Genomic DNA, 19,154 nt, shown 5'->3' with positions numbered 1-19,154 from the left:
CTATTCTCAGGGGCACACCAAGGGTCCCCAGGCACAGTGGTTGAGAAACACTGATCTAGACTTTGCCTCGGGCGAGGCCAAGACGACATTTGTCCTTAGACCTGTCACAATTATTACAATATCGTCTAATCAAAATTATTTTAGATAATTGCAATGATTTGACATAATCGTCCTAATAGTTGCCATGTTGAAACATTTTCAAAACTAGTGGAAATAGCCGATCTACAAGCTCCCTGTGTCGCAAGGCAACGCTTTGTGAGCTTGTAGATCGGCTATTTGTTGTTTTTTTAAGTATAAAGTTGTCAAATATGTCCGTCATTTCTTTGTGTATTTAGGTTATGTGTAATATCTGCCATGTGCAACTTCAAAGCCTAAAAGCCAAACAGAAATGTAAGTGTCAATGTCAATGACACATTGATGACCCCTGGTTCAGAGCGTTTTGTCCATTTTCCCTTCTCCAGCTGTGAGCCAAGATGAACAGCAGTGGACAGTCGTACCCTCTGGCCTCGCTGTACGTGGGAGACCTGCATCCCGACGTCACCGAGGCCATGCTCTATCAGAAGTTCATCCCTGCCGGGCCCATCATGTCCATCCGGGTCTGCCGGGACCTCATCACCCGCAGGTCTCTGGGATACGCCTACATAAACTTCCAGCAGCCAGCCGATGGTAAGGTATCCATTTCTGGTCCACCCTGAAGCAAAACCATGGATTCTTAAGACCTGAAGCCGATTCTATAAATGCCATAATCACAACTTTTTTTGTGCCATGGTCCCCCCAAAATGATCATATACTTTGAAAATAGTGTCCAGAGGCCAAACATCATCAGTTACAGACCCCTGCCCTATTAAAACAAATAGGGTACTTGTTGTAGTCCATATTACACTTTTATGTTGCTTATACATTAAACCGCATTCTCGGAACCAAAATTCTCAGTGGTTCTCAAACTTAAGTGGGGGGCGGGGATCCCCCAGGGGTTGTCCAGCTAAATGAACGATGGTTACACACTTACACTTCACAATTTTGACATGCCGTACAAGTGAATACAACTAGAGAGAACGTATAAGAATGGCTATTTCGATCACTATCTCTAAGCCTACATTACATAGACTGTACATGATAGACTGTTTTGGACCAGGACATGATTCTAAAATCTTTAATAACACAGATACTTTCCTGGTTTTATTATTCAAGTTCAGGTAGTATGGAAATGTCATCCACTTGGTCATCATTTACACACAACACAAATGGTTCACACCTGTTTGTTTCTAAATATTGTTATCGAACTAACTGGTCAGAAAAGAAGCCAGTTCAGAATTGAATGTTGATACCAACAATGGATGGTCAGGTCTATATACACGTTTTCCTCTGCATGGCGGTGGAAGTTCTATGATTGAAACCTGAATACCAGAGAAACACTCTGGAAGGCTGTGGAATTGTTCTGTGGTGGTGACATACTGTAGGTGTGTAGAGCAGTGGTTCTCAACCTTTTCATATGGGGACCCCCCACCTGACAAGCACTAGGAATGGCAGGAGTCGAGGAATTTCATTTAGTTCGACTCTGTTCCACAGATCTATGTGGTGAACATTTTGACACATAGTATACCATGTAGATCAGCTATTTTATTGTCTTGAAAGTTCTGAAATTGTCACTTCACTGTCATCTGGGACCCCTGCCCCCAAATCATGTGAGGACCCCCCTGAGAACCACTGGTGTACTTTATGTCAAGGCTGGATCCAGCACACTAGAGTTTTGTCAACGCACATTTAACTTGCTATTTGATTACAATCATCAATGAATATTCAAAATGTACGGCTATTTGATTACAATTACCAATGAATATTCAACATGTATAACTTTGTGATCACAGTAACCTTGCGTATTCTAAATGTACAGCTCTATTAGATTACAATCACCCATGAATATTCTTAACTTTCCAGCTGAGTGTGCCCTGGACACCATGAACTATGAGGTCATCAAGGGGCGTCCAATCAGAATCATGTGGTCCCAGCGGGACCCCGGACTCAGGAAGTCTGGCGTTGGCAACATCTTCATCAAGAACATGGACGAGTCCATCGACAACAAGGCCCTGTACGACACCTTCTCAGCTTTTGGGAATATTCTGTCCTGTAAGGTATGTTCATTTTGCCCAAGAAAGAGTTGTTCCAATACTGATACCAGTACTGGAAAAGCTGTCGATACTATGAGTATCCAAGTCTGCCATTCGAATACCATACTTACCAGTAAGACTCCCTAATCGGGAGATAAGCGACAGTCAGGTCGCAAACACAAACTTTAGAAGGCAATGGTAGCCAATCAGGAGGGAAAAAGGGAAAATGGGACAGATCCATGTTGATGACATGACTTTAGAGATACTGTGTACCGCTTTGCGTGATTTTAGGGCCAAATCTGTTGGAGCAGTGTCCAAAAATGTGTTTTGCAAGTAGATGTTTTATTTAATTTCAAGGACCCCCATAACTGACTGTACACATGGAACCAAATTGCCTTTTACGGGTCCATTTGGTTTCATTTGTACACTCTCAGGTACAGACTTGTAACCCCCATCTCAAAATATTTTGTTCCAGGGACCCTCAGAAGCAAAGATTTGAGTCAAGGAGTTTCACTTTAAAATAATACATATATTCAAAATGTGGAAACATTTTCAAGAAGTTCAAAAATAGCAGCTTATCTACAAGCTTGTAGTTGTAGTGCAGCACGAAGTGATGCACTATGAGCTTGTATATCTGCTATTCTTGAAAAGCCAGAGTTTACTCCCGACTAGTGCTGAAAACATATCCTTTTCAGGTGGTCTGTGATGAGAAAGGCTCAAAGGGCTACGGCTTTGTTCACTTTGAGACGCAGGAGGCTGCAAACCGCGCCATCGAGACCATGAATGGGATGCTGCTGAACGATCGCAAAGTGTGAGTTTAAGGTTTTAAGTTTCACTATATTGATTACATTGATATCCCAGCATTCTATTGTGAGGTCATAAAGTAAAATCTGATAACTACGTTTTTCATGGCTAGTTTTATGTAGTGATCTTCTAGTGCCGTGGTAATTTTTCCAACTGGGCGGCGGACGATATGAGTGGATGTTTTTTGTCCGTGTTTCTGCCAAAAAAGACTTGTAGAATACATTGTTTTCCACCCCTGTGTCAGAGTTGAATGTCCTCAAAAATAGAATGGATTATGTTCCTGTCATGCATTGGTACCAACATTTGAACATTTGTCATAACCGCAGAATGATGTCAAATTAGTATGTTGGGTTTAGGGGTGGGACAATGATCCTTATCGTTTATTACAATATTCACATCGCAGAGAATTTAATTCATCTTGAAATTGTCCTCCATCATAACACTAGGATGAATTGGCTCTTGAGCTGCAAATTCAGTACCACTTAAACCTCTTTATACTTGATAAAACGGGCATGTAAAGAGCACATTTGGAACGCTCTCACTACACAAATCGATTCACCAAAAATAGCAGATCTATAAGCTCACAGTACATCGTGAGCTTGTAGATCTGTTATTTTTGGTGAACGAATAGGGATGCTGGGGGTTCAATTGGTTTGACAAAAGTGCCATTTTACGTTTTTAGTGTTTTTTAAATTACACGTCACGTGTAATTGTCCTATCCCTGGTTGTGTCATGTAGGCTATACTAATGGTTAAAGAATCGTTGTCGCCGAGCAGAAACCTTGTATCTCCAACATTCAACTTTGTTTGTTTTTCTTCAGAAACTGATGCACTACATTGTTGTATGAGAGTGTTACAGATATGCAAGTTTTGCTATTGTTTTGAAATATTTTGAAAGTGAAAAGAGCTTATGATGAAATAACTATGTAGGATCCATTGGAACGCATTGATTGATTGAATACTTCATTAGTCAGCAATGTAAACTGCACAGGTGTACAGTAAGGCTAAATGGATAACACATAAAAGTCCTGGGAACATTTACATTGTGGTCCTATTCAATTCATCAACATAGTAAAATAGAAAAATATCAGCAGTGAATTATATGGTTTTGGACATAAAAGGTTTCCACCCGGCAGTGAAGATATACTTACAGTATAACCTTGTGTGTGTTCTTGCTCAGCCTAGAAACAAGTGGTTCAGAGTTGGACTCTGGCATTGCCAGCCCAACAAAAGCCAATTTCCTGGGTGAAACATGTCAGTTGTCCCACTCCCGGAGTAGGTCAGTAACCCGAGTTGTGAATTAGCATGACTATGAGAAAAGCAGAAACGGGATCCATCTAGCAAAATCTTAACAGCAATTTAATTAAACTCTTGTGTAGAATATCTTGTGCATCCTACTGTATGTCACTTTGTCCATAGTTTTTCTCCATTTTGTAATGATGGTGGATCACCTTCATACAATGTTCATGGCATTTGGCCTACAATGTGCATATCTGGCATATTTCATTACAGAAAAATAATTTGCAACTGACCCAAGTTTTTGATCTTAAATGTCCATTTTTGTTTTTGTCTTCTTTCCCCCCCCCCCTCTTGATGGCGGATTCCGTTTTCAGTTTCGTGGGCCACTTCAAGTCCCGCAAGGAGAGGGCGGTGGAATTCGGGGCCAAGGCCATGAAGTTCACCAACGTCTACATCAAAAACTTTGCTGAAGACTACACCGATGAACAGCTCATGGAACTCTTCTCAAAGTTTGGTAAGAACGAGACCCATTGGAGATGTCTTTCAGTGTGCTTAGGCCTGATTTATACTTAGCTACGCACATAGATGTGCCAATTTACAAGCATGTAGATTGTCTATTGTCTGCTCGAGCTACTGGTGTGCAAATATATATAAATCAGGTTTTAGGCTAACAATAACTTTTTTGTTTGAATTGATGTTGCACCACTGTTTTATATTCAAATTACATTATTTTACTAAGTTGGAGCTGCACTTTAATTATTATTATTATACATTTTTAAATGTAATTTCAAGGACCCCATAACTCTGAGAACCAAATGGACCCATTTGGTTCCATGTGTACACTCAGAGTTACAGACTTTTAAGGAACTTGGAATCCCCTCAAGGAGCCCTGAGGGTCCCTGGACCCCCCCACCCTAAGGACCATTCTCCTAACTAAAAGACTGTTCAGTCCCTTTGAAATGTGTTGTTGCCAGACCCAGGGGGTCGGCCTACATAAGGCTTTGTCGGTCGGTCTGTCGGTCGGTCTGTCGGTCTGTCGGTCCCTCTTTTCCTCAGTGTGCCTGCTCATCTGCCCCTCCCTTCCCTTGCTCGGCTGATTGCCTTGAGTGCCGTCACCTGTACAGGACCAGCTGAGTTGAGTTGGCTGACGAGCTGCTGACACTATAAATTCCTCAGCCCATCTACAAGCTCACAAACATTTCCAGCTGCTCAGCCTATACAATCCTGTGTGTTCATGTGTTAGTTCAGTGCCATACTAGTGAAAACAGCCGATCTACAAGCTCACTACGCTTTGTTGCTGAGACTATAAAATCCTGTGTGTTCATGTGTTAGTTCAGTGCCATACTAGTTTTCATTGCGGGTCTGGCACGACCAGGTGACCTGGTCTAGTTTTCATAAGACAATGAGTCGTGTACTCTGTGCTCTGAATGTCCTAGGCAGAACTCTCAGTGTGAGAGTGATGAAAGACGAGAGGGGACGGTCCCGCGGATTCGGTTTCGTCAACTACTACAGCCACGAGGACGCTATGAAGGTAAAGGCTACGACATGGGTCATCATGTAACTATCCAGAGCGCACAGACACGCGTGCGTTGTCAGGCCGGACTACATTACGAATACAAGAACGCTTTAACAAACACAAAACAAACACAAAACTGATCTGCAAAAGAAGAAACTCACAGATTAAAAGATTTAATCTACAAGCTCTCAAGATCTCTTGTTGATAGTCTATTTTTGGTTATTATTTTAAGACTTTTCAAACATTTTCAGTCGTGAGATTTTATTTTGCTTTAATCCATGGTAACTACACCCAAAGACCATGTTAACATCTTCTCATCTGGATTAGCCATCTTCTCTTTTAATATTCATTAGAATTTTATTTAAGCCCAGCCAGGCTGGAACTGCCCCATGTCTGTTTTTCTCTGCGTACAGCTTTAGCCTCAGACACCAGTGGACTGATTGAGAAATGTTGCGCGCACAATCCCTGAAGGCCAGTGAAGTGTGCTAACCCAAATCTTTCAAATTGGCCGCATGGTGGCGCTATAACAGGCCATGCAGTCAACATTAACACAGAGAGTTTTACGTCATGATGGCTATGCTAGGAGATATCCTACCATAGCCATCATGACGTCAAGCTCTCTGGCCAATTAGAGCTCAGCTGTGATGCAACAACTTTGGACAGTTGAGGGTATAAATAAACATGTCAGTTATTCTCTGACCTAGACTTGACGCAGTAGAAAATGTGGTTTCTTAGTAATAATAGGTTAATAGTAAGTTATTGTGTGGCATAAATAATAAACCATTTAAAGAGATTTCCTTTGAAGCAGAGACACTTGTGTCTACCATTCTGTCTTTCAGAAAGGCTTCTCATTGGTAATTATGTTTCTGAGGTTTTTCCTACTCTGTATGCTGATTGTGGCCAGCGGTTGGTCCATCCGGTTCAAGGAGGAAGAGGGTGTCCTGGTGCTGAAGAAAAGTAACTTCGACGTGGCGTTGAAGGCTTACCCTAACCTTCTGGTGGAGTTCTATGCCCCGTGGTGTGGTCACTGCAAAGCTCTGGCCCCCGAGTATGCCAAGGTGGCCGGCGTGCTGAAAGCGGAGCGTTCAAAGGTACGCTTGGGCAAGGTGGACGCCACAGAAGAGCCAGAGCTGGCCAAGGAGTATGGCATCGAGGGATACCCGACCATCAAGTTGTTCAAGAGAGGAGGAAGGCAGTCGCCCAGAGAGTACTCCTCCGGCAGGCAGGCCGAGGACATCCTCGAGTGGATTAAGAAGCGCTCGGGCCCTGCCGTCACCACCCTGGCAGAGGTTGCGCAGGCAGAGGCTATGATCGCCTACAACCAGGTGGCAGTCATCGGCTTCTTCAGGGACGCTCAGTCTGATGATGCCAAGGCCTTCGTTGAAGCAGCGGAAGCTGCGGATGACATTTCATTCGGGATGACGTCTGAGGATGCGGTGTACTCCAAGTTGGAGGTGTCCAAGGACGGCGTTGTCCTCTTCAGGAAACTCGACGAGGGCCGTAGCACCTTCGACGGAGAGCTCTCCACACCTAACCTCCTGGCCTTCATCAAGGCCAACCAGTTTCCTCTGGTCTTTGAGTACACGGTGCAGACTGCCCCGAAAACGTTACGAGATTTCATGGACCACGTCCTTATGTACGTGTCCAAGGCTGCTCCTGACTTCCAGGACAACATGGACCAATTCAGGAAGGCAGCGGAGGTCTTCAAGGGCGAGATCCTGTTCATCCTGGTGGACATTGACGTAGAGGACAACAAGCGCATCATGGAGTTTATAGGCCTGAAGAAGGAGCAGTGCCCCACCTTCCGCCTGCTCAACTTTGAAGAGGAGATGGCAGAGTTCAAGCCGGAGAACGAGGCCATCACAGCCGAGAACATCGTGGGGTTCGTCACACTCTACAACGAGGGCAAACTGCTGCCCAATCTCAGGAGTCGGGAGGTTCCTAAAGACTGGGACAAAAACCCCGTCTGGGTCCTGGTGGGAAAGAACTTCGAAGAAGTCGTCTTCGATCCCACCAAGAACGTCTTTGTAAAGATGTACGCGCCCTGGTGTGGATCCTGCCAGCAGCTGGCCCCCGTCTGGGACAAACTGGGAGAGCGCTACAAGGACAGCCAAGATGTCATAGTGGCCAAGATTGACCTAACGGTCAATGACCTCGAGTCAATTGATGTCTACAGCTACCCAACGCTAAAATTCTTCCCCGCAGGACCGGGTGGAAGGGTCATCGACTACACCGGGGAGATGACGCTGGAGGGCTTTGTCAAGTTCCTGGAGAGTGGAGGAAAGGAGGGCGGCACGCCGGATAAAGATCCAGATGTAAATGACGAAAAGGAGGGCGGCACGCCAGATAAAGATCCAGACGTATATGACGAAAAGGAGGGCGGCAAGCGGGATGAAGTTCCGGACCCATATGACGAGTTATAAGTAGGGATGGAGCTCGAAACATGAGCCAGTTAACACATTTCATTAACAAATTTGATTACCCGTATCTTTGGGCTTATCAAGCCTGTTATCGAGTATATAGCGTCCATGACATCATGTTTAAACAATCAAGACATGAGGCGATCAAGAAATTATTACAGTACTATTAGTTGTTTTAATGATAGGCAAAACATGTTTTCCTTTTGTTGTTGTCATCCTCATATGACAGGTGGTCAGCCACACAACTCACAGTCACAACAACTGGCCAATAATAAAAGAAGATACCGGTTCTGTTCAGAATTTGTTGTCTCACATCTTTACACAAAATATTAGAAAACACTCAATACTGGGCTCGATAAAAGCCCGGCTCAATAAGCACGATCGATAAGGTGCACATTATCAATACAACTTAACAAGCTCCATCCCAGTTATAAGGGCTTTGCTTGCCTTTCCTGTGAACCTGCTGCACATATAACTGCTCTTCCACCAGTGAGTTGGCTTGGGTGGAAAACCGTCTCACAGCCTTTGTCCATTCTACGCCCCTTGGCTAAAATGATGCACTCTGTGGAAGGGTGCTCCATATCTCTGTGGAAGACCCTCAAGACCTCAACCGAGATCCACATTGGTTTTCACTTGTATATTTGGAACCAAATATAAAAATGGCATTGAGATCCAGTTTTGTCTTGTTATTATTATTATAATTTTTTTCATATAGTATAAGTACTGTCAATAAAAGCGGCATGGCTTCAAGATGATCTCGTACTTCATGCAGTAATCTATTTATCTATAACTCTATATTCGGTTTCAGCCGACCCGACGGCCTTTGACTTCCTTTATAGAATTATTATATATAATAATAAACCTAGACTGCACTCTTTCGAGGTGCCAACTTGCGCCTTGTGCAGTCGTGACCATGTATGGCCTACTTGTGCACCAGCAGAATGCGCCTTGTTATTTATATGTCAGATTGCATTTGTTGTTACCCGACAGATATGATTTTTTTTGAGTGCCGCTAGCTGCTCCAATATGTCTGTCGTTCTCAACCTTATTTTGGGGGGTCCCCAGATGATTAACTTAATGTGCAACATTCTTTTCTCACTGAACAGTAAACATACCAACATAAAGTTGAAGTGTATAGACTATAGAGGGTAAATGCACATTTTCTAAAGTGACAATTGAAGGACTTTTTAATACCTAAAAAAGATAGCGGAATAATAGCGGATCTACATGCTCTTTGGGAGCATGTAGATATGCTAGTTTCACAATAGAACCGTGATATACAAAATGTAATGCCTCAACTCTTCAGGGTGAGGGGGTCTCCAGATAAAATATGATTATGTTGTGGGTCACGGCCTGAAAAGGTTGAGAACCACTGCCGTATGTGACTGACTGTGTATGTACAGTATGTCCATGTGTTTTTCCATTGTATCACTGATGTCCTGTGATGTTGTGGGTCTATCATCATCACCATCAGCGCTGCTCACTTCACACTGGTGTGATTTTTTATCGATGTGTGGGTACAGAGACACCAGTCGCACCACATTTCTGTTTTGGGTCTTTAGCTGAAAAATGTTTGAAGAAACGACTTCGGACTATGGAGCGACGTTGGATGAGAAATTATGAATTCACCTAAGAACATATTATGTCTGTGCTCTCAATTCATATGCAAGGTGCTGCTCTCTAATACTTTTGGTTGTTCCTGTCACCTTCAGTATTTGCATACATGAACAATGGTTCTACTCTAGGATGGGTCAAAGATTTAAGGCTGGCATTGCCCCACTGACATGGCCGATGCCGTTTTTCATAGTTCTCGCCAAAGACGACGCACAAGTTCATCTTAAAGTGTGAGAACTACCGATTTTAGAAGGCATTTCTAGAATCGGCCTCAGGTCTTGATGGGTTAAAAACTCCAAAGGTTATAGGAGAAGGTCACAGCTATTATTTTAACAGGAGTTTTCTTTCTCAACCTTAAGAAAAACACCTTTCCTTTTTCAAGGTCGTATATAAACGTGTTTCTTGTTTTTGAGCGGTGCAAACCGCTCCTATAAGTGGCTGTGCGTGTGTCCGTAGCCTTTTTCCTCAGCGTTTTGCCATAGTAAAATGTGTGTGCGTAGCATCATGTTTGTCTAGTGATGTCATATGTCGTATGTCTGTAGCCTTTTTCCTCAGCGTTTGCCATAGCAAAATGTGTGTGTGTCCGTAGCTGTGCGTGCTGTGCGTGTGCTCCTATAAGTGGCTGTGTGTGTGTCCGTAGCCTTTTTCCTCAGCGTTTTGCCATAGTAAAATGTGTGTGCGTAACATCATGTTTGTCTAGTGATGTCGTATGTCTGTAGCCTTTTTCCTCAGCGTTTGCCATAGCAAAATGGGTGTGTGTCCGTAGCTGTGCGTGTGTCCGTAGCCTTTTTCCTCAGCGTTTTGCCATAGTAAAATGTGTGTGCGTAGCATCATGTTTGTCTAGTGATGTCATATGTCGTATGTCTGTAGCCTTTTTCCTCAGCGTTTTGCCATAGCAAAACGTGTGTGTGTGTAGCATACCCTGTACATCCTAGACTCAAATCCTAGTCTGAAGACGTTATGCAAGCCCGACCACCGCTCACTTCACATTGGGTGTGATTTTTTAATAGGCAGTGGAGGAGATGAACGGCAAAGAGCTGAATGGGAAAATCCTCTATGCCGGGCGAGCTCAGAAGAGAATGGAGCGGCAGGGAGAGCTGAAGCGCAAGTTTGACCAGATCAAACAGGACCGAATCCAACGCTACCAGGTACAGCTGCTCAAAGGACATCATGCGACGCTCTCAGTTCAATGTATTGTTTCTATGATCAGCAGTGCTCAAAAATAGCAGATCTACAAGCTCGCAGCGAGTGCTGCACTGTGAGCTTGTATATCTGCTATTTATTTTAATAGTTAAAGCATAAGATAATGGTTAAATGGTCTGAATGGGTAAAACAGGAGGGTTTTACTGGGTAATCATTTGACACTTGAATTGCCTTCATATCATGGCTTGCTGCTTCTGTGTTGATTCCAGGGAGTGAATTTGTATGTGAAGAACCTGGATGATGGCATAGATGACGAGAGACTGCGCAATGAGTTCGCTCCTTATGGGACCATCACTAGTGCCAAGGTAGTAGCCAGTGTTAATTTAATACATATTTAGTTTTATTCAGTCTTTTGAATACATTTTAATTTCTTTTTGTCATTTTAGTCATCTGACATGTTTTAGTTTTAAGCTGAGTTTTAGTCAACTAAATATACAATTTAGTCGACTACATCTACAGTTGATTTTGTCGGGTCTTGGCTTCGTAACGGACTATCTGCACTTTTCAGAGCGCAACCACACATAAAATGACTTATTTTAGTTCTACTGGATCTCTTCTACACTAGTCCCTCCCCATCATTTTAGTCTTTTTATTTGCTGACAAAATTGTCAATACATTTAGACTTAACTTTGGTCATCATAGCTTAGTTTTTGTTTAGTTCTTATTGAGTTTTTTGACACAACACAACACATGGACCCAAGGAAAGAAGGATCTGCTGGTTCTGTTCTCTCACTGGTTGAAACTGATGCTTCTCGCAGTGCTTATCGCAGTCCAGTCTGTGACAGTCAAATATCTAACCTGCCAGATATTCAGAAAAGCTCTGGAAGCTCTCACCAAGCGCTGGAATCACACAACGATCTTGTCACAGAGGCTTTCACGCACAGCAAGCAAAACCTCTGCAAGCAAAGCCCGATCTTGTGTCAGATCTTCCATTGAGATCAAGATCTCTTTTATGAGGGAGCCCTGATAAGTCTGACATTTCTTTATTAGGAATATTATTAGGAATTCAGATGAACCATCTTGTTTTCAAGGGGGCAAAACAACTGCTTATATCAGCTCTAAAGCAGGAGAAATGATTTTCCACATTTTGTGCAAATTCATATAAAGAACCATTGAGGTAGGGAAGCAAGTGTGTCTGATGGAGTCTATACCTCTCACCGTACCGTACAGGTCATGACCGACGCCGGCCACAGCAAGGGCTTTGGCTTCGTGTGCTTCTCGTCGCCCGAGGAAGCCACCAAGGCGGTGACGGAGATGAACGGCCGCATCGTGGCCACCAAGCCGCTGTACGTGGCCCTGGCACAGAGGAAGGAGGAGCGCAAGGCCATCCTCACCAACAAGTACATGCAGCGACTGGCCACCGTGCGGGCCATGCCTGGCCCCATAATGGACTCCTACCAACAGGCTGGGTACTTCATGTCCACTGTGCCACAGGTTATTTCCACTATCAATGTTCTTTTTAAAGTATAAGGTTGTCAATATGTCAGTCATTTCTTTGTATAGGTTATGTGTCATATCTGCCATGTGCACTTAAAAGACAAACAGAAATGTAATTGTCAACGACAAAAACACAATTACATCATTAATCTCAATTATTTGAGGGACAATTAATTGTGTAAAATGTCATAATCGTGACAGTTCTACACATGTAGGAATGCTGAGTTGTACGTCCTATAACAACATAACTAAACATTGGTCCATTTAGCTGTCAAATACAATGTGACGCGGGGTCCAAACCAGATGAGCCTCAGAATGTGTTTTTAGGTGAAGTACTGTAAAGAGATGTTTTTCCCCCTACTTGTAATTCTATGCCAGTGTTCATAACCATAAGAATTATTTGATACTCAAATAATATAATAATAAATTAACCACTTTCAGCCTTGGGAATGTCATTATACACTTTATTTATTTTATTAATTGTGACATGCCTTGAAATGTTATGAATTCTTTAAATTGTCTTCTTTAAGCTCTTTTTGCCAACTAATATCCTGATGGAGAGGCAAATTATGTTACCTAAAATAGTTATTGTATTATTATTAAATAGTACTGTTCTCTGTTACACGCTTAGCACTAACTGTGAACACTTGTTTGTCGCAGCCCCCGACTCGATCCTTCTACAACCACAATGCTGTTGGCACCATCCGTACCCCCCCACCCCCCCGCTGGACCACTGCACCGCCACCAAGACCCCAGGGTAAATACACATAATACTTTTCAGGAAATGTAGACAAAAGAAGCTGTGTTCCAATGGGTAGCTATATTAATTAATCACAAGCTCTTGTTAATACTTTCTCATTCATTCTATATTCACAAAGCCTACAGACACTAAACGTTTTCGCTACTTTCACATGACACCGCCATAGGACAAAGTGTGAAACGCGGCATGCTTTCTTGAGAAAAAAACAAAACAAAAGATTAAGACATGGAGATTACAAGGTTTCTGCCTGACAGTGGCCACGTAGAACTGGGAATGGAGCTCTTTAATTTGTATTGATAATGAGCACCTTATCGATCCTGCTTATTGAGCCAGGCTTTTATCGAGCCCACTATTGAGCGTTTTCTAATATTTTGTGGAAAGATATGAGAAAAATTCTGAACAGAACTGGTATCTTTTTTTATTGGCCAGTTGTTGTGACCGAGTTTGTGGCTGATCAGTGACCACCATCTGTGAAGATGACAATTGACAAAAGTAACAAACATTATCATTAAATATCATTAAAACAATCATTCTTTAATGTGCAATAAATGTTAAATGGCTTTATATTATGGTTAGTACTGTAATCATCTCTTGATCGCCTCAAGCTTGATAAGCCCAAAGTATCGGTTTGATACCCGGTACTCAATACATTTGTTATTGAGTTTGTAGCGGGCCCTACATAGAACAGAGGAGGAGACGAGGTTCCCATGATGCTGTCATTGTGTCTCTTGTGCTTGTAGGCCAGTACCCATGCTGCTGTCATTGTGTGTCTTGTAGGCCCGTACCCCGGCCAGTACGTGGGAAGTGCTTTCCCCCGCCGTGCGTCAACTCCCATCGCCACGGTCAGACAGGCGTCCACCCAGGCTCCGCGCATCGCCCACAACAACTACACACAGAGGACAAGTAAGAGGAACCGCAGCAGCAGCATCATCAGCGATACCATGTGGCCTGGAAGTAGAACCTGTGCAATAGACTGGTGGTCCCCAAAACGTTTTAGCACGAGACCCAAAAGAGACATTTTATGCCAAACCTGCCTACCAATGATGTCATTGGTAGGCAGGTTTTCTGAACTGTGTACAGCCCACAAATGAGATAAAGTGAGGGACGGCAGTAGTGCCCCGTAACGTCTTTCATGAGACACAGGAGTGAGTAGACAAAAATGGTGCCATCATTATAACGATCATTAGTGAGGACCAGTTGTATGAAATAGGTGAAGTGCTTCTTGAAGTTGAGTGAAAACTTAAGTTGCCCTAGCTAGTTCAGTGGTTCTCAACCTTTTCAGGCCATGACCCCCAAAAATAATCCTATTTGAACTGGGGACCCCCCACCCTGATAAGCACTTGGGATTGTAGGCATTACATTTTGTTTGACCCTTTACTGTTCCACATATAAATATTACGAAAATCGCAACGCCTTGTGTAGATCGACTATTATCACAGTTTTTACCCCTTAAATTATTTGACAATCTGGCCAATGTTTGACTATATTTTATTGTATAGTTTCTTGATTTAAAACGATCTCAATCGTCACTTCACTGTCATGTTGGGAACCCTGACCCATGGGTTGAGAACCACTGCCCTAGTCTCTCTCTCTCTCTCTTTCTCTCTCTGGTCCAGATAACATCGGCACCCAGACGGCAGGGAGTCGTAACGACATGCAGGCCATGGTCCGAGGCCAGCAGTACAAACAGTACCCTCCTGGACCCCCCAGGAACGCTCACCAGATCATCACCATCCCTGTTCATCCTACTCCCATGCCAAGACAGGTACATTACACAGTACTACACACAGTAGTAAATAATATTCATCCTACTCCCATGCCAAGACAGCAGGTACAGTACACACAGTGCTGGATAAGAACTAAGTACATTTACTTTTACTTGGACAGATGTTAGGTTCATTTGTTTACCTGGTATCCCATAGAATCTTTGCATAGTACTGTATATTGTTTATCTATGATCCTATATTACTGAGGCACTACACTTCTCTCTGCATTTGATGTCTGCGTTTAGCTTGCTTACCGTAAGTCGCTCTGGATAGAGAGAGTGTCTGCTAAATGCCTAAATTGCACTTGAGTACGACTTGTTGCATGCCGAAAGTGGCTGTTCTGCAAGCTCAGAACGCATCGCATATGTGACACGTTGTGAGCTTGCAGATTGGCTATTTTCCAGAAATATAAACTTGCAGGATGTAAGCCTTCATAATAAAAGCATCTGCACTCTGGGCAAATAATTGAAACTCGTCATAACCCGCCTCCGGCAATGAATGGGTTAATGGGGATGAAAGCCAACTGTTCAACATGTTTTGTCTTGTGTGTGTGTGTGTTGTGTTTGTGTTGTACAGATTCTCCACCAGGTGGCTCCACCACCGGTGATGGTGGGTCCAGTGGTCCACCGCGGCCAAGAGCCTCTCACTGCCTCCATGCTGGCTGCCGCTCCACTCATGGAGCAGAAACAACTGCTGGGTGTGTATGTGATGCCATGATGGCATCGTAATGCTGGATTTTACACTTGGTTGCATGCTGAAATGGCTGATCTACTCTATTTTCAGAGCACAACACCCGAACACAACCAAACACAACGTTATTTGTGTTTGGTGTGTGCTCTACTGGATTTCTTCTCCACCAGTCCCTCCATAATATTTTACTTTTTCTTTGTTTGACTAAATTGTCAATACATTTAGTCTTAGTTAAAACACATTGGGTGCCAACCCCGAGTTTCCCGAGTTTGTATTGGTACCAATGCTGTGCCAACCCCAAGTTTCCCGAGTTTGGGCCGTTTTTTTTTTTTTTTTTTTTTTTTTCAAAAATCTTTTTTGGACCTCCAGAAATGTGTTAGGCATGATCGCGATCGCGAAATTACATGTTTAACCCCCATACCAACCCATTCTTTCAAACATGGCAGCCATGTTTGTTTACATCTGAAGAAAACATAATGGCTGATAAATCATCAATGCCTGAACGGATTTCCAAGCGGATTTTTTTGTTTGAAAGCTGTGAACAGCCTGCACACACGTGGTGCATCATCTAGGCATGGGCGTGCACTTTTTACACAATTGCGCAATACATGGAAGTCTATGGTAACCATGGCAACGTGGGACATTGAAGAGAAAAAAATCATGGCACCATATGTGTTAAGACTAACTTAGTTTTAGGCAACATAGCTTACTTAGTTTTGATTTAGTATTTGTTTTGTTTTCTTCTGTGAAAAAAATAGTCAACGAAATCATTTTGTCATAGTTTTAGTCGCTTATTAACACTGTTATGTGTTCTAATGACCTTATTTCTTATTGGCAATGTCTGGCAAAAAATAATATTTATTTTCAGGAAATGTTCAGGAAGAAACCCCTGTGTTCAATGGATCTAATGTAGTTAGATACTTTTGCATGATGCTGTTGTTGGACAAAAGTAGGGCATTGATTTAAAAAGAAATTAAGGAAAAAAATATATATGAAGATGGAAGATTTTGTGCCCAGCAGTGACCTAATGCTGTGTCCTGTAGGTGAGCGCTTGTATCCGCTGATCCAGGCTGTTCAGCCCACGTTGGCTGGAAAGATCACTGGCATGCTGCTGGAGATCGACAACTCTGAGCTTCTGCACATGCTGGAGTCTCCAGAGTCCCTCCATGCCAAGGCAAGATGAGCATGATGAATTCGTCAATGCTTGTCATTGTCTCTTCATACATGTGGTCATATATCATACATTTCCACACTAATGGCTTTATCGTTTAGGTTTGCTTACACATGTTCTAATGATATTGATTGATTGATTTCAAACTTGACTTGACAAACCTGACACGTGCACTATTTACTGTACTAATACCAGCACGATGAAGGTTTCAGTGAAGGTTTCTCGTAGACATAAAAGAGTTCAAACTGTCCAAATCAACAGCTGACAACAACCCAAACAAGTTTGACTTGGGTCTTTTGTAATAAACTTGCTAGCTGGAAGAACTGTTGTCTGGCATTAAGAGGATCACGGTTCCTTGCTCTGCTGAAAACTATTCTGCTTCTGTTTTTAATTGTGATTCTGTTAAAAATCTAAAATATTTAGTGTTTTGTGTTTTGAACCGCAGGCTTATCATTGGCAGTGGAACACTATAATCATTTATGATTGGCTCTAGTTCTCCTATACACATAACTCAATAAACAGACAGCGATGATAGATGTAAGTCTGTCAACACAATTATTGTAAATGAGTACTGTGATTAACTGGTGATTAATGTTGGCTATCAGAGTTGGGTTACAGCTCAATGAGCTCATTAAAAAATGGCAGTAAACATATTTGCCGTCTGGATTTCTTTTAATTAATGGCTATCCATTCCAGCCGGCACCTGTGGACCACCCTGAATATTGCACTACATTGTAAAACTTGAATGTTAATGTTGGCTTCTAATTGTGTGCAATTAATCAATGTCTTGATGTGGATATTTGCTGCATTCAAGTGGACATGGTGGGGAGGGATTGAGGTTGTGAACTTGTGACTGATGTTCAGTGATGTTACTAGGTTTTCAATGTAATGGGTCCCGGGACCCACAGGTGGTCATTCAAATGGGTCCCAGAAAAGTTTTATGAGTCCTCAATATAAAGTTTACGTGCGCAAAATGGCATCGGACGTCGGTGGAATCAAAACATTGACGTTTCTATCGCCTGTTTAAGACTTTCTACGTGGATTTAATTTGTGTTAACGTAGGGTAAAGTAGGATGCTTTCACCCATGAACAATGGTGGTGTCTGTGGATTTTTTTTTTCTTTTACCGCGACGCGGTAAATTATTTTAACATGGACTCCAATGGAGGCGCATCCCTGGGACCCCAGGACCATGACATGAATGAGTCCCTGGGCGACTTGAATGAGTTTTTGATGCAGGATGCGCACGTAATGACATCACTGGATGTTTGCTTTTCAGCTGGAGGAAGCGGTTGCTGTGCTGCAGGCCCACCAGGCTAAAGATGACTCTCCTAAGAAGTAAAGAACCCCTTCAGGTTAGTTCTAAATGGAGGATGACATCTGAATCTACATTATTATTAAAGAGCTCACCGTTTACCGGAAAAAAAACAAGAATGATTTTCAAGTGATGTAAAGTCTTCTTTTACCTTTGTCTACAATGTGAACAGGATTTACATTCCAGCACTGAAAGTTTTAAAGAGGTGGTGCCATAGTTTGTATTTTTTTCTGTTTTGTGAGATAGAGGGCCTTTGTCTAAAACAATAAGTTCTGAAATGTGTGTTTGTTAACTTATTTCTTATTTTTGCTTGCTTCTTGCCAATAACTTCTATACCTTTAGACTTCAGTTCAAATCGAAGTAGGCTATCTGTCTCTTCTTCAACGGTGACTGAGGCATTCTTGTTGTGTGGCTGTATAAACAACAAAAAAGGCTAAACCTTTGATTCTTCTTACAGGACTCATCATCCAGGAATCATGATCAGATATTCTGAAGGAGGAAAAAGAGAAAATTACCAAAAAAAGAGTAAAACTTTGAAAAAAAGGAACGAAAAAAAGAGAAAAGATTATATGGCACCTTTTTTGATAATTAGCCATTGAATTAATAAGTAATATGTTTTGTTTTAGCAATTGTGTGTGGTTTGGAAAAATATTTTTGTTTGATTTGAGAAGATAAACGTTTAAGTTCATTCAATCTGTCTTGTCTTGTCTCATTTATCACAAACTCAACGTGTCGCATGTTGTACTTACTTTTACTTCTAACAGGGTGTTTCTACATAATATAGCAGTATTGATACTTTTACTTTAACCACCACTGAATTTAACTGATAAGTCACTTGAAACTTTTATAATGTGTCCTTCTCTTGCACAGTTAAGACAATTCACCCTTTGTCAAGTCCCGCCCATTGTCCTGCCCCTCTCCACACCCATTGGTTGCTGTGTCTTGGTAGGACACTCAGTGGGACATTCCATCCACTGCCATGTTAATTCAGTTGCTTCATATTGTTATTCTGTGTGCTCAATTCTAATTTCAAACTTTGTTTCAGTCAATTGGAGCTGCTCAGTGGCAGCATAGTGAATCAGCATGTTTTTAAATGTTTTTATTTCTCCAAAAA

The 19,154-nt window shown here is 42.4% G+C and overlaps 2 protein-coding genes across 2 annotated transcripts; both read left to right on the top strand.

The window, feature by feature from the left end:
• Positions 1–473: 473 nt before the first annotated feature.
• Positions 474–18,067, top strand: LOC308291134 (embryonic polyadenylate-binding protein B-like; the record flags this gene model as incomplete). Its single annotated transcript, XM_080733076.1, has 14 exons — positions 474–666; positions 1,939–2,132; positions 2,804–2,919; positions 4,525–4,664; positions 5,587–5,681; positions 10,711–10,848; positions 11,113–11,208; positions 12,074–12,337; positions 13,001–13,097; positions 13,878–14,003; positions 14,717–14,865; positions 15,455–15,563; positions 16,600–16,730; positions 18,005–18,067. The coding sequence occupies 14 exons, from the start codon at positions 474–476 to the stop codon at positions 18,065–18,067; spliced, it is 1,911 nt and encodes a 636-aa protein (XP_080589202.1).
• On the top strand, positions 6,527–8,089 carry LOC308291739 (protein disulfide-isomerase-like; the record flags this gene model as incomplete). Its single annotated transcript, XM_080733867.1, has 1 exon — positions 6,527–8,089. The coding sequence occupies one exon, from the start codon at positions 6,527–6,529 to the stop codon at positions 8,087–8,089; it is 1,563 nt and encodes a 520-aa protein (XP_080589993.1).
• Positions 18,068–19,154: the final 1,087 nt, after the last annotated feature.

Source organism: Nannobrachium achirus, assembly GCF_963921795.1.
Source record: "Nannobrachium achirus genome assembly, chromosome: 9".
NCBI classification, from domain to species: domain Eukaryota; kingdom Metazoa; phylum Chordata; class Actinopteri; order Myctophiformes; family Myctophidae; genus Nannobrachium; species Nannobrachium achirus.
This window is presented reverse-complemented; position numbering and strand designations above follow the sequence as displayed.